Below are 14,375 nucleotides of genomic sequence, written 5' to 3' on the forward strand. Positions count from 1 at the left end.
GTATAGAGGCGGTAAATTGTAGCTACTACTAGAAGCGGGTTCGCTCATGCTATTGTACTGCAATTTTCCTTGTCGATCTTTGTGCTCGGCATATTCGCCACAGAAAGTGCGATCAAAACATTTGGTCTGCCCTAGTGAAATCAGGCGACAACGTTGAACTTAAACAACCTTTACACACAAAGTAACAAACAAGTTCCTTGTCTAAGTAGTACTTTTACTTTGGACTAATATACTGATGGATTAGAGCAGTGGTTCCCAACATTTCGTGGACCTTTGCCCCCTAAAAGTAGCTTATTGGCCTCCTCTTCAAGTAACCCTCTAGGACATGTGGACCCCTTAAAAATGTAAATGGCAATCTCGTGTTGGAATTTGGTACTAATTCCGGCTTTAAACAAGTCGAATAGAGTAAACGAGAATCCGTAATCGTGAAAATCCTCAATATAGACAAATAACATGTGACATAGTCGATTAAATTAGGGAATAAAGTTAAAAAGAAAATGGCTTTTAGTGGGTGTTTCTGGTGAATCTACACCCGCGCCCCCCATAAGACAGCTCATGGGCCCCATGAGCTGTGTTATGGGCCCTGGTTGAGAACCACTGGATTAGAGCATTGTTTATGGAACACAAGTCACGTTCAGTAAATGAGGATATTTACCTAAAAAATTCTTTGGGTCGAAGTACGAATTTGAGTGGGTTGCTGTTTGCACATTCCTTAGTATAGCAAAATGACTCTTTAATTAGTATGATTTACTTGCAACAATGGGAACAAAAGACAGTCGGTAAACAGTTCAACAAAGTTGAATTACTACATATAAACGGTTTGGTGAGTTCAAAAGTTTTGTGAAAAAAACAGTTTCTGGGAGTTTGAAAAGAACACTGCAAACTTGTGGTTAGGTGTTGTTAACCAAAACAGCACATATAATTTGAATGTGATTAGTTTTGAAAGACATATGGACCAGCGTTACCACAGCTATATACCGAACCGTCAACGAGTGTATATGTAAACAATTTAACTAAAATCAAAACTGCAAACTGCATAAAGTGAAAGCCCCTACATTGTACTGTTTTGTCACAAAACAATAATATTTACTCCAAAATTATCGCACAAATCTCAAGCTACCCTAAGTCTGCATGCAGACAACATGACTGTTGATTACAAAACTAAGCAACATTCTTAGGAACCACACTTTTGAACTTAAACCTGCGACAACCCGAACTTATGTTTAAAGAATATATCGTGTTGGAGATGTTTTAGTCATTGTTGTTAATAATCCGTACAAGGCATTGTATACAAAGTATAAACTCCGTTTTTAACTGTATGTTTTATTTGTTTGTAGTGTTTGTAGTATTGTTGTAGTATTCTGAATATATCATATATTAAAACGTTTATTACAGTTTCATCCACCAAGAAATCAACTGGGTGATGCCGGTTTAAAGTGTAAATGTCCTGTATTGTTATAATTGAACATTTAATAAGGAAATTGCTTCCGAAGATCGTTATGTGGCGCAATCACTGATGAAAGCTGGACAGTGGTTCCTTCTTACAAACAATTAGGCTATGTTATTGAATGGCTCAGGCTTTATTATTACGAGTAACATACACAATTTTAAGGCTTCTACAAATTATAACTTTTAGATATATTTCTCAAAAACCAGTGACAAACTATTGTATGAAGCGTGTATTGTTGAATGAACTATACATAGAAAATAAACTGCAGTTTGCCTTTTAAAACGACATAAAATGATCGTGAATGACATGAAAATCAATCACAGGTGAAAACTAAATGTCTCGTCTTTCACTTGTCAATCCAACTCAGAAAACATTTTAACAGGTCAAGTATTCGTGGCGCAGTGAGATATGGCCATGCCACTGTGTGGGAAGAATTCGGAGTTTGTGGGCAGTGATAGGAAGATAGAACATGTTGGTAACCGGGCTGTTTCGATCGCTGTTACCGCTGAACAGCTGTGGATAAAATACAACCAACTTAATAAGATTTATTGTGAAAAAAGACCCTCTGACAAAAAATACCGAAAATGAAGATAAGATTACGGAGTTTCTGCTAACAATAACTTGAAGTTGCATATTTTTTGAGCTAATTTTTAATTTGAAAGTTGAAAAGGCTGGAATATGCCTTTTTTGTGCAACAAAAACCGGCAAAATACTTAGTTACAAGAAAATCAAGGTAGTTTTTTCTTACTATTGCTGTTCCTGAATTGTCGTTCACAGTTTTCCATGTCAGATCGGCAGCCAAATACGAGACCTTGTATTCTGTCACCCAATGGTCATAGATATTTCGTCCCTGAGTAACGACGCCAGTGATTGTAGTAGCTCCATCTAAAGCTACTTGAATTCATTGATCAGCATTATCTGCAAATAGGAAGACTTTCAAAAACGATATTCCCTACACAAAATGTATTTTTGGTCAAATCAATAAAGCTTAAATGCAAATGCTCTAAATACTATTGTAGGCACGCTTGTAAGAAACGCTACACTATTAATTGCAGAATATTCTTTAAAATTTGACTTCGTGTTAAAAAGTTGTATTAAATAACTGTTGGTTTTGCAGCTTTAATTTACTAAAAATATTTAGAATTAAGCCAATTTACCTATGGGGGATTCAGTTGTTACTACGTTTGTGAAAAAAACCCCAGTACTATCAGGTCACCCAGTACTCTTGAATCATTTAAGCTCGTGGCTAGTGTTCACCAAAAACCTGATTTCAGCTGACAATTGTTTTTTTTGTTTTTTTATGAACGCGTTGAAAAAAAGCAGTCTCATTCTGACCATCCGTATTTAGCAAACTTTTTTCAATTAAGGTTAGACATATAGTCAGTGAAAATTCACTATTAAACTATCGTATGAATTTACTAACTTGCTCCAGCTGCCCACGCTCCAACTGAAACACGAGGAACCATAGCTTGATAAAGTCTTCCCCACTTGGGAGCATGGTAATCATTTGAATTTGGTCTATAATAAGACGATGCCGTAATAGCACCGTCGGGAATGTAATGGGTCCTAAGTCCCAACTTGCACAAACAATCTAGAACGTGTAAAGTAAGATATAGTTGTAAAATCTTTTTGCAAAATTAGGAAGGTTTTTTGCAAAATTTTAGTTTACTATTTATTATTGAATGTTAGACCTAAACAGCATCAAGCGGTCACTATTAAATACTTTACGGTTCACAAGATACCGTTTTTGTTTGTTTCGCATTGTTTTTTTCTAAATTTTACACATTCTGTTTATTGCAGACACATATTATTCTCGACTTCATGTTACCTTTATTGGCCTGGATATTGATTTGGCTGAAATCGTTGCCTCCTGCAAAAAAAACAAAACAAAATTAAACAGTTGTCTCGCCAAACGTTGCACTATTATCGCCCACCTTTTTTGCCATCTCCACTTTTACATTGACCTCCGCCACAGCCGCATCCACACCCACATCCACCTGAAGCAGTATGAAAATAATAAAATTGTAGCTTACGAACGATTACTTAAGTGAGTGCCTGTTTTTTTCAAAAAATACGTAATTAGAACAACTACCGTATATACTCGCGGATAGGTCGCAACTTTTTTCTTTATATTTAAAAAAATATATAGGAGCGACCTATCCGCTCGACATAAGTGACCAAGTCGGCACAAAATTGAAAGTTTTCGGCTATTGCAAGTACCGTATTTTCCAGTCGGCTTCGGGCGGATATAACGTATTTATTCGAGTATAACGCGCAAAATTTTATGCTAATTTTCAATAAAAAATTAAGGGTGCAAGTTATAGACGCGAATTGTAGTGGACATGTGCTATCGAATCCGGGTGCATGCGCTCGTGCACGCACATACCAATGCGAGACAGTTTCATGAGCGCACACGCACATGCGACGGCTCAGCGTGCGTTGGATTTCCCCGATTTGTTGAGAAAACATTGTTTTGCGGTTTCAATGCAATGCAGTTCAATGCTAAAAAACAACCAATTGCACCAGTTATTTATGCAAAAAAGCTAGGGAAAGGGCCTTTTAAATCCCTAGATTTTGAGTGCGATTTATGTGCGAGTCAACTCTAAATTACACTTTTTCAACACAAAACTAATAGTGCGACCTATACGGTGGCGCGACCTATCGGCGAGTATATACGGTACTTACTGCACAAGGCTGCGAGGGCGAGCAGAAGAGCAATTTCTTTTAACATGTTTAAAGAGGCTGGTTTGAATTTCACCAAGTACAATTCTGGAAAAAATGGAACTCATATATTACGTTTGAAATAGTTTGTCAAAAAATATACAAATTAAAACAAAACAATACTTAACCTATGAAGCAGTAAAAGTGCTGTAAGGCGTTTCAAAATTTATAAATACATTAGGATTTGAGATTAAAAGCAAATAGTTTTAAACCGAAACAATATAACTCTTTGACAATTAAGGATAAAAAAATATGGGCCGGAAAATACGTTTACAACAAACAAAACATACCTTGTTGGTAACCTCGTGTGAACGAATGGCTATCGAGACTTCTGTACCATGTATAAATACCCTAATTTGTCAAGAATTTTGGAAACTTTGTCCCAATATTGACGTCACATCAAGAGCGTTAGGCAAGTATAGATTTATCGGAAATGGCAGTTTGCACATTAATTATGTAAATTTTTTCGAGAAATTGTGAACATTTTTAGCATTTCGCAGAAAAAAAGATTCTTTGCCAGAAGCCGACTATATTTGAGCTGCTATCCGACCGTAGGTTGCTGCAAGCTAACAAAACGCAAACGGGCGACAAGATTTTAGAAACAATGAAACGTTTGAACAAAACAAAGAAACGTGCTGCTGTAAATCACACATATTTTTACCACAATTTCTGTTTGCATTTTATCAACAGATCCTGATTTGTTTTATGCATGTATCCTTGCTTGAAGAACGATCATCCTGGTGGATGGACTTTAACTTGCTCTCAGTTACGGCTCGCCAACATAAACATGGTCATTCTTTGTTCGCATGAAGTGTTTGTTGTTGCATGAACGGTGTTTTACAGATTGCTATTTTTTGAAGAAACATAAAAAACGTTTTGGCTGATGATATAAGAACGCGCACCACCAAAACGCGCTCTTAAGGCAGCAACAAAAGTTAAGAAAAAGGCAAATTGCAAGCCACAATACACATGAATCAGCATAAACCAGAAGACACCACAAGCCAGTCATTTGCAACAACATGTCATAGATGCGAGCACAACTATACACTCTATCGATTGAGGTAGCCGGGTGCACCAAAAATGTTAGATGAAAAAGACATACCAAGAAAGTACACTGTACATTGCGTTAGTCAATGGCATGATTCTCGATTAGGTCCTACCGGTTCAAATCCAGTGCGAGCGTGACTACTGACTAATTCTGCGCCTAATGGTTTTGTAATCAGACAAGTCTTCTATATTTGCCACGATTTGTGTTATTGGCATTTAAATATAGACACATAAGAGACAAGTTCGTTTTTTCACACAAAGACCCCTTGATTCGATTAATTGACCAATTGTGATATTGAGTGTATAGCCCTAATGCAGGGGTCGCCAAACTTTATACATTTAAGAGCCATTCGGACCAATTTTACATCAAAAAAACTTGGGAGCCACAAAGCCGTTTTGAATTGGACTGGCACTGACACAAGCGTTTGTACTCTCACGAAACTCGACTTTTTGAAATATTAGATAACTGTTTGTTAACCTGCGCGCCGCCAGTTTGCCTCTTTTAAATTTTACGTTTTATGGTATAGAGGCGGTTAATTGTAGCTACTATACTAGAAGCGGGTTCGCTCATGCTATTGTGCCGCAATTTTCCTTGTCGATCTTTGTGTTCGTCTTATTCGCCACAGAAAGTGCTATCAAAACATTTGGTAATATCAAAAACTGAGTCTCACCAGAGGGATCAAAGAGGCGCATGCGAAAAAAAAGTTTCTGGAAGTTGAAAAGAACGCTGCAAACTTGTGCTTAGGTGTTGTTAACCAAAACAGCACATATAATTTGAATGTGGTTTGTTTCGAAAGACATATGAACCAGCGTTACCACAGTCATATACCGAACCGTCAACGAGTGCATATGTAAACAATTTAACTAAAATCAAAACTGCAAACTGCATAAAGCGACAGCCTCCACGTTGTACTGTTTTAAAGTTGTCACAAAACAATAATATTTACTCTAAAAGTTATCGCACAAATCTCAAGCTACCCTAAGTCTGCACAACATCACTGTCGATTACAAAACCAAGCAACATTTTTAGAAACTACACTTTTCAATTTAACCCTGCCACAAGCTGAACTAATGTTGAGGGAATATATCGTGTGGGAGATGTTTCAGTAAACGTTGTTAATAATCCGTGCAAGGCATTGTATACAAAGTATAAACTCCGTTTTTAACTATATGTTTTATTTGTTTGTAGTATTCATACGCCTGATTTTAGTCAAAGCGTAAAGTTGCATCTATTTGTTTTGTCTTACTTTCTGTATGCTGTAATCTATGAAATTATCGTTGGTTTATTACGAGTAGGAAACTGACTTTTTAGCTTGTTAAAAGCTTGATCTGTATGATCTGTAATCTTTCAAAAAAACTGAATTGAGATAAATATATTTCGCCAATGCGGCATCTTCAGTGAGTTCTATTTAAATAAGATACAGAAGATGCTGCATAGGCGGCATATATTTATCTCAATTCAAAAGGATGGATGACTTAATGATTTATTAAATTTGAATCAATCATTTTGTGGTTTACTACAGTTTTCATCCACCAAGAAATCAACTGGGTGATGTCGGTTTAAAGTGTAAATGTCCTGTATTGTTATAATTGAAACATTTAATAACGAATATTGCATCCGAAGATCGTCATGTGGCGTAATCACTGATGAAAGCTGGACAATGGTTCGTTCTTACAAACAATTGGGCTATGTTATTAAATGGCTCAGGCTTTATTATTACGAGTAACATACACAAATTTTAAGGCTTCTACAAATTATAACTTTTAGATATATTTCTACAAAAACCAGTGACAAACTATTGCATGAAGCGTTTATTGTTGAATGAACGATACATAGAAAATAAACTGCAGTTTGCCTTTTGAAACGACATAAAATGATCGTCAATGACATGAAAATCAATCACAGATGAAAACTCAATGTCATTTTGTTCACTTGTCAATCCAACTCAGAAAACATTTTAACAGGTCAAGTATTCGTGGCGCAGTGAGATATGGCCGTTCCACTTGGTGGGAAGAATTCGGAGTTTGTGAGCAGTGATAGGAAGATAAAACATGTTGGTAACCGGGCTGTTTCGATCGCTGTTACCGCTGAACAGCTGTGAATAAAATACAATCAACTTAATAAGATTTAGGGTAAAAAAACACCCTCTGACAAAAAATACCTAAAAAGAAGATAAGATTACGGAGTTTCTGTTAACAATAACTTAAAGTTGCATATTTTTTGAGCTAATTTTTAATTTGAAAGTTGAAAAGGCTTGAATATGTCTTTTTTGTGCAACAAAAACCGGAAAAATACTTAGTTACAAGAAAATCAACGTAGTTTTTTCTTACTATTGCTGTTCCCGAATTTGCGTTCACAGTTTTCCATGTCAGATCGGCAGCCAAATACGACTCCTTGTATTCTGTCACCCACTGGTCATAGCTATTTCGTCCCTGAGTAACGACGCCAGTGATTGTAGTAGCTCCATCTAGGGCTACTTGAATCCATTGATTAGCATTATCTGCAAATAGGAAGACTTTCAAAAACGATATTCCCTACACAAAATGTATTTTTGTTCAAATCAATTAAGCTTAAATGCAAATGCTCTAAGTACTATTAATTGCAGAATATTCTTTAAAATTTGACTTCGTGCTAAAAAGTTGTATTAAATAACTGGTTAGTGCTCACCAAAAACCTGATTGACAATTGGCGTTTTTTTTTTTATAAACGCGTTGAAATAGAAAAAGGCGGACCATTCGGCTCAGAGTTGCAAGCGGGCCCGAAATCTGAGCCCGAACCCGGCCCGAACCCGAAAGTATAAGCCCGAAGCCCGGCCCGAACCCGAAACGTTTTTGAGAAGCCCGTTTAGGCCCGAAATTTTGATTGACAGGCCTATCCAAGAAAGCCTTGCAACAAAGTATGAGGAAGAAAAACAGAGAAAAGATAGTCAAGACATTTGTAACATATCCTTTCTGTGCATTGCGAAAGAAAGGGGTTACGCCACGAAGGAAAAATGACTTAATGTCTCTTGGCGAATGTTTCTGGTGAACTGACACGCGTGGCCCAGAGGGCCCCGGTTGAGAATCACTGACGTAGTTCATTGAACAGGGGCTAAGTCTGGGCTTAGCGAACTAAACAACGTCAACTAATGGCTTAACAAATTTAACATGGGCTAAGTAAGGGCTATATGGACAGATTGGGGGCGGGCTAAGCTGGCTGTGCGAGCGAAGCGGGAGTACAGTTTAGGCGTAACCGGGAAGAAGAAGGCTCAATAAAGCCATGTGCAGCAATGGTTTCTAAAGGACTAGGCCACTTACTAATAGTGCACAAATAAAAGCAATTTTACTTGAATTAAATATATGTGTCGGTTTACCTACTTTACTTTGGCATTATAAAGAAAACTATTGTTCGATGTGACAGACAATTTGATTTTTTTTTGAGAAGTTAACACAAGGGGTAGTTGAAGTATTGGACTTTTATTTTAAACCAAACAATAATAGGAATTGGGATGTTTATTGCTTGACAATGAAGCCTATTATCAAGCTTTAATGAAAAAACAACACAACATTTTACATGTCCTGCAATGCAGCTAAGACAAACAACTCCAGCGTTTTGGTCTTTGGCACGGTGTGCAGAGAGTAGGCTACAGACAGAATGTAAATGTGGACAAGTGCAAAAAAAATCATCTTAACTTTAAATCCACAACATACTTTTTATTATAATTTTTACTAACTATAGAGAGTACTGAATTGTTTAGTGGCCAAGGTTTACAACCAATAGCCGGTGTAATGTGCAGTTTTATCACGTTTCCACCATTTTGAAAAAATTTGACACACCCTGTAATTGAACCTAAAAATTTTTTGCACTGAAAAATAAATGTTTGCACCAAAACAATGTTTGCACTGAAAAATAAATGTTTGCACCAAAACAATGTTTGCACTGAAAAATAAATGTTTGCATCGAAAAACAAATGTTTGAACTGAAAAATAAATGTTTGCACTGAAAAAAATCAATGTCAGCCAAAAAGTTGTTGAATTGCACTTGTGGGCCACCGTACGTATTTTTACAAATGCATTTAAATAAAAAAGCAGGCTCATTCTGACCATACGCGTGTGCAAAAATTTTCTGGATTTTAGTTGAGAATATAGTCAGTTAAAAGTCATAACAAAACTTTTGGACGATTTTACTGACTTGTCGCAGCTGACCACGATCCAACCGTAACATCAGGAATAAAAGCTTGATAAAGTCTTGACCACTTTGGAGCATGTCGATGGTCAATATCTGGTCTCCAGTAAGACGATGCTGTAATAGCACTGTCGGGAATGTAATGGGTCTTAAGTCCCAACTTGCACAAACCATCTAAACAGTGTAAAGCAAAAAGTAGTAAGGTTAGCAAAATATTTTTGAAAAATTTTAGTTTACTTTTGACAAATCGATGTTAGGCTTTAACAGGCATACAGCGGTCACTATTCAATAGTTTGCAATTTGCATGTTACATTTTCGTTTGTTTCGCATTAGTTTTTTTCTTTAATTTGCATAATCTGTCTGTTGTAAGAACTTCCATTATTCTCAACTTCACATGTTACCTTTATTGGCCTGTATATTGATCTTGCTGAAATCGTTGCCTTCTGCAAAAATACAGAAAAAAAAACTAAACAGTTGTCTCGACAATCGTAACCCTACTGTCGCCCACCTTTTTTGCCATCACCACATGGACCTCCGCCTCCACAGCCACACCCACACCCACAGCCACACCCACATCCGTCTGAAACAGCGTGAAAATTATAAAAAGGTAGCTTACGGACGATTACTTAATGAGTGCCTGTTTTTTTTCAATAAAACATAATTAAGCTTAGTATAACCAGGTTTTTTTTAAAGGTTTTGTTTGGGTGACCGCTAAGTAGGTTTGAGAGACCGCAAGTGTTCATTTAAATACCAAAAAATAGTCATATTTGCAAAAAATAGCCATAAATCTAAATTTTGGGAAACTGCTGGAGAAATTTGACACCCAAAACACCTTAAAAAAACAGTGAGTATAACTACTTACTGCACAAGGCTGCGACGGCGAGCAGAAGAACAATTTCTTTTAACATCTTTAAACAGTCTGGTTTGATTTTGACCAAGTAAATCCTGACAAAATGTGGCTTATATCCCACGCTGGGAATGTTTTGTCTAAGTACAAATTAGAACAACACAATCCATAACCCCATGAATAAGTAAAACTGCTTTTAGGCGCTTTAAAATTTATAAATACATTTGGATTTGATTTAAAAGCAAATATATTTTAAACCAAAACAGTAACCCTTTGACAATTAAAGATAAAAATATGTACAGGAAAATACTTTTACAACAAAGATATTCAGACGACAAAATCAAACCTTTCTTGTTGGTAACTTCGTGTGAAACGAATGGCTATCGAGACTTCTGTACCATTTATTAATCCGGTGGAAAATGTCACATTAATTAGTTAAAGCTGCACGCCGAAAGTTGATTTGAGTTTATCGTTTGACAAACGACCTTAATGTTTGCATGTCGCATGTGCTGGAATGTACATCAATTAGTTGACAGGGTTAAAAAACGGTTAAAGCGGTATCGTTTATAATAAAACCTAGTTTATTAAATACAAAATATTAATTGGCAAACTTACGTATATTTCGAAAAATGGAAAAGGGAAAAAGGGTTAAATTCTGAACATTTGCACAAACATAAGCGTTTTCAAGATAAAGGCTTATTTAAACCCAACAAGTCAAAAGGGTTGTTAACAATACATTTACGTTGAAATCCTGTCAAGAAAAAATGTTGTTGATTTCAATATGATAGCCGACAAAAGGGATTTTGAGTAACTGTGAATTTGCGTCTTAATTCCTAAGTTAGAAATTACATCTCGACTATGGCAGAAACAAACCTCGCAATGTTTCCAAGATTGCAATTTACTAATTTCTTGTTTCAAGTGTACGTTCATCACAAAGCAATTAGGCAGTTCGAGGAAATTTTGTTATTTTTGTCACTTTCTATTAAGGCGGCACTCCAGTGTTTTTCTTGCAGCTAACGAGGAGTTGGCATTGTGCTGCAAAAAACGTGCCATCGCAAAATAAAGTCGAGAAAAAATAGGAAATGGATTTCGGTACTTAGCGGTTTTCCGCTTCGTCGTTTTTATCGCAAGAAATTGAATGCTTTCTGGACATTGGTTCCTTCCTACAAACAGTTTTCTTTTTTCAACCAATTGTGTATTGGGACATGATGCTAAAAAAGCAGAAGATATGTTTGGGATTTCGAGCCAAAACAATTTGGTGTATCTCATTTAGCCCGCTTGGAATTTCAACCCGACTACTGCATTAGAATTCAAAACTGCCGTACACTAGTACAAAACTGTTAGCGTTATACAAGTCTGCTTGACGCAAGCGGGATTAGGTACACTAAACTATATGGTCGAGACAGCACTTCCATTGCGCATGTTTGTTTTGCAAGACACCGATCTTTACAATTAATGGGTTGTAAATTACAGTACGCCAGGTCCATTGAAGGCACCCGCATCGAATCAACCAAACATTTACCACCAAAAAAGGCAAGACACAGGCTAGAAAAATATAGCCTGCGGTGGGATTGGAACTTACGATAGAAGTCCTTCCGGGACTTGCGCTCTAGCTACGCAGCTTCAGTATTCTCCACATATCAGTAAATGCTTGATGACCGGCTGATTCGGTATGGCGTCTTCAATTAGCTTGTCATAATGTGATTTATATACGAGTGTACTGTAATCGCTGGTCTGCACAGGCGCTTCAGAGCTGATCCCATGCAGTTATGAATTGATTTTCATCCTAATTAATGGGTTGCATGCATGTTTTCAGGCGAAAATCATGGAAAAGTGTATAGAAACAACAAAGGATTTTGATAAATTTCAGAGGGTTGATAAGACAATCACTTATATTGTTCATTATATTTCGTGTCACAATCGTGCAGATACACATTCATTTTATATCTGCTTGCGTACTAATAAAAGATCGCTCTAGTTAATATGCTTTCACTCGATATCACATACAACAACTTTGAGCATGTTTAAACCATGACGTGTTTATTGTTGAATAATCAATACGTCGCAAATGAACTGCAGTTTGCCTTTATAAAACGACATATAATGATCGTGAAAGTCATGGAAATCAATCACAGATGAAAACCAAATTCAATTTTTTTCACTTGTCAATCCAATTTAGAAAACTTTTTAACATGTCAAGTATTCGTGGCGCAGTGCGATATGGCCAAACCACTTAGTGGGAAGAATTCGGATTTTGTAGGCTATGATTGGTCGATAGAACATGTTCGTAACCGGGCTGCTTCGATCGGTGTTGGCACTGAACAGCTGTGAAAAAAATGCAATAAACCCAATAAGATTCTTTATCAAAAAGTCCCTCTGATGAAAAATACAGGAAGAGAAGATAAGATTACGGAGTTTCTGCCAACAAATACGTAAAGTTGCATAGTTTAGGCTAGTTTTTAATTCAAATGCAATTGAAAAGGCTGAAAAATGTATTTTTCGCATTTAAGCGTAACAAAAATGGCAAAATACTTAGTTACAAGAATATCGACATAGCTTTCCTTACTTTTATTGTTCCTGATCTGCCTGTTACAGTTTTCCATGTCAGATCGGTAGCCAAATACGAAACCTTGAATTCTGTCACCCACTGGTCATAATTATCCCGTCCCTGAGTAACGACGCCAGTGATTGTAGTAGCTTCTCTTAGAAATACTTCAATCCATTGATCAGCATTATCTGCATATAGGAAGATATAGAAAAACTGACATTAATTGCACAAAATATATTGTTAGGCAGAAAAAGGCAGATGCTCTAAAAACCATTAGTTGCGGAATATTTTTGTCTTAATTCGACTTACCAAAAGAGTTGTACAAAATGACTGTTGGTTTTGCAGTATTAATTTACGACAAATATTAAACAATGAGCCAATTTACCTATGTGGTGTTTTACTTTTTATGTACTCTTATGGTTTATGCTCAGGTTCATTGTGACCATCCGTATGTACGAATTTGTTTGGATTTCGGACATATGGTCAGTAAAATGTCTCAACAGAACTTTCGGTCACTTTTACTGACTTTGTTCAGCTGACCACGATCCACCCGAAACACCGAGAATATAAGCTTGATAAAGTCTTGACCACTTAGGACTAAACAAATCGTTCATCATTGAATCAAAATAAGACGATGCTGTTATAGCAGCGTCGCGAATGTAATGGTTTTGGAGTCCCAGCTTGCACAAAGAATCTAAAAAAAATTAAAAAATGATTGTAAAATTTGTTTGTAAAGGCACAACGTTTTTAAATGTTTTAGTTTACTATTTACTAATGAATGATACAGCTAAACAGGCATTAAGCGGTAAGTATCAACTACTTTACGATCTACAATACACCGTTTTCGTTTGTTTCTCATTATTTTATTTTTTCAAATTTTACATATTCTGTTTGTTGCAGAGTCCTATTATTCTAGGCTCAACACGTTACCTCTATTGGCTTTGATATTGATCTTGCTGAAATCAATGCCTTCTGCAAAAACATTACCGCCATCACCACTGCTGCATTGATTTACGCATCCACACCCACACCCGTCTAAAACAGTGTGAAGTAGTATAAAGGTAGGGAAACAAAAAATTAAAAGAATAGAAACGGCAAATAAGAGAAACGAATAATTAAGTGATAATTTGTACTCCGACTTACTGCACAAGGCTGTAACCGCAAGGAGAAGAATAATTTCTTTTAACATCTTTGAAGGGTCAGAATTAAATTTCAACAAGTTGTAAAAAATCCTGTAAAATAGTGCACACATATCACATTTGCAAAGTACCCCTATTTTGTACCCCTACAAAGTGCTGAATAAGATGTAAATCGTTTATTTTTTTCATTTAAAACAAAAAACCAAATGACAATAGAAAAAAAGTACAACTTTTACCAAACAAATCACAGACATTCACACGATAAAAACTGTAACGTAGCTTTTTGGTCTAAATTTGCTATTTAAGCTATCATAGAACGCCACTTTAGAGTGTAATCTTACGTTAATGTACATTATTTTTCAAGCTTATGCTTATTATAGCCTGAGTTCACTATAGTTTACTTATGGCTTTTGTGTAAGAATTATGTATTTTAGCTAAGATTAAATTAGATTAGAAAG

The 14,375-nt window shown here is 36.2% G+C and overlaps 2 protein-coding genes and 1 pseudogene across 2 annotated transcripts; all 3 read right to left on the bottom strand.

Annotated features, from left to right (window-relative positions):
* Positions 1 to 1,825: 1,825 nt before the first annotated feature.
* Positions 1,826 to 4,181, bottom strand: LOC145225456 (lactadherin-like; annotated as a pseudogene).
* A 2,995-nt stretch (positions 4,182 to 7,176) lies between these two features.
* LOC145225455 (lactadherin-like) lies at positions 7,177 to 10,291 on the bottom strand. Its single transcript, XM_080092165.1, has 6 exons — positions 10,246 to 10,291; positions 9,892 to 9,963; positions 9,785 to 9,826; positions 9,390 to 9,557; positions 7,550 to 7,719; positions 7,177 to 7,314 (listed from the first exon to the last, which is right to left on the bottom strand). Exons 1-6 carry the CDS (start codon positions 10,289 to 10,291, stop codon positions 7,177 to 7,179), a joined length of 636 nt encoding a protein of 211 aa, XP_079948291.1.
* Positions 10,292 to 12,316: 2,025 nt separating this feature from the next.
* On the bottom strand, positions 12,317 to 14,052 carry LOC145225451 (lactadherin-like). The gene is made up of 5 exons (XM_080092159.1): positions 13,922 to 14,052; positions 13,709 to 13,813; positions 13,305 to 13,472; positions 12,797 to 12,966; positions 12,317 to 12,555 (listed from the first exon to the last, which is right to left on the bottom strand). Exons 1-5 carry the CDS (start codon positions 14,028 to 14,030, stop codon positions 12,418 to 12,420), a joined length of 690 nt encoding a protein of 229 aa, XP_079948285.1. The 5' UTR covers positions 14,031 to 14,052; the 3' UTR covers positions 12,317 to 12,417.
* Positions 14,053 to 14,375: the final 323 nt, after the last annotated feature.

This window comes from Phallusia mammillata, chromosome 4 (assembly GCF_965637545.1).
Source record: "Phallusia mammillata chromosome 4, kaPhaMamm4.hap1.1, whole genome shotgun sequence".
Classification (NCBI taxonomy): Eukaryota; Metazoa; Chordata; class Ascidiacea; order Phlebobranchia; family Ascidiidae; genus Phallusia; species Phallusia mammillata.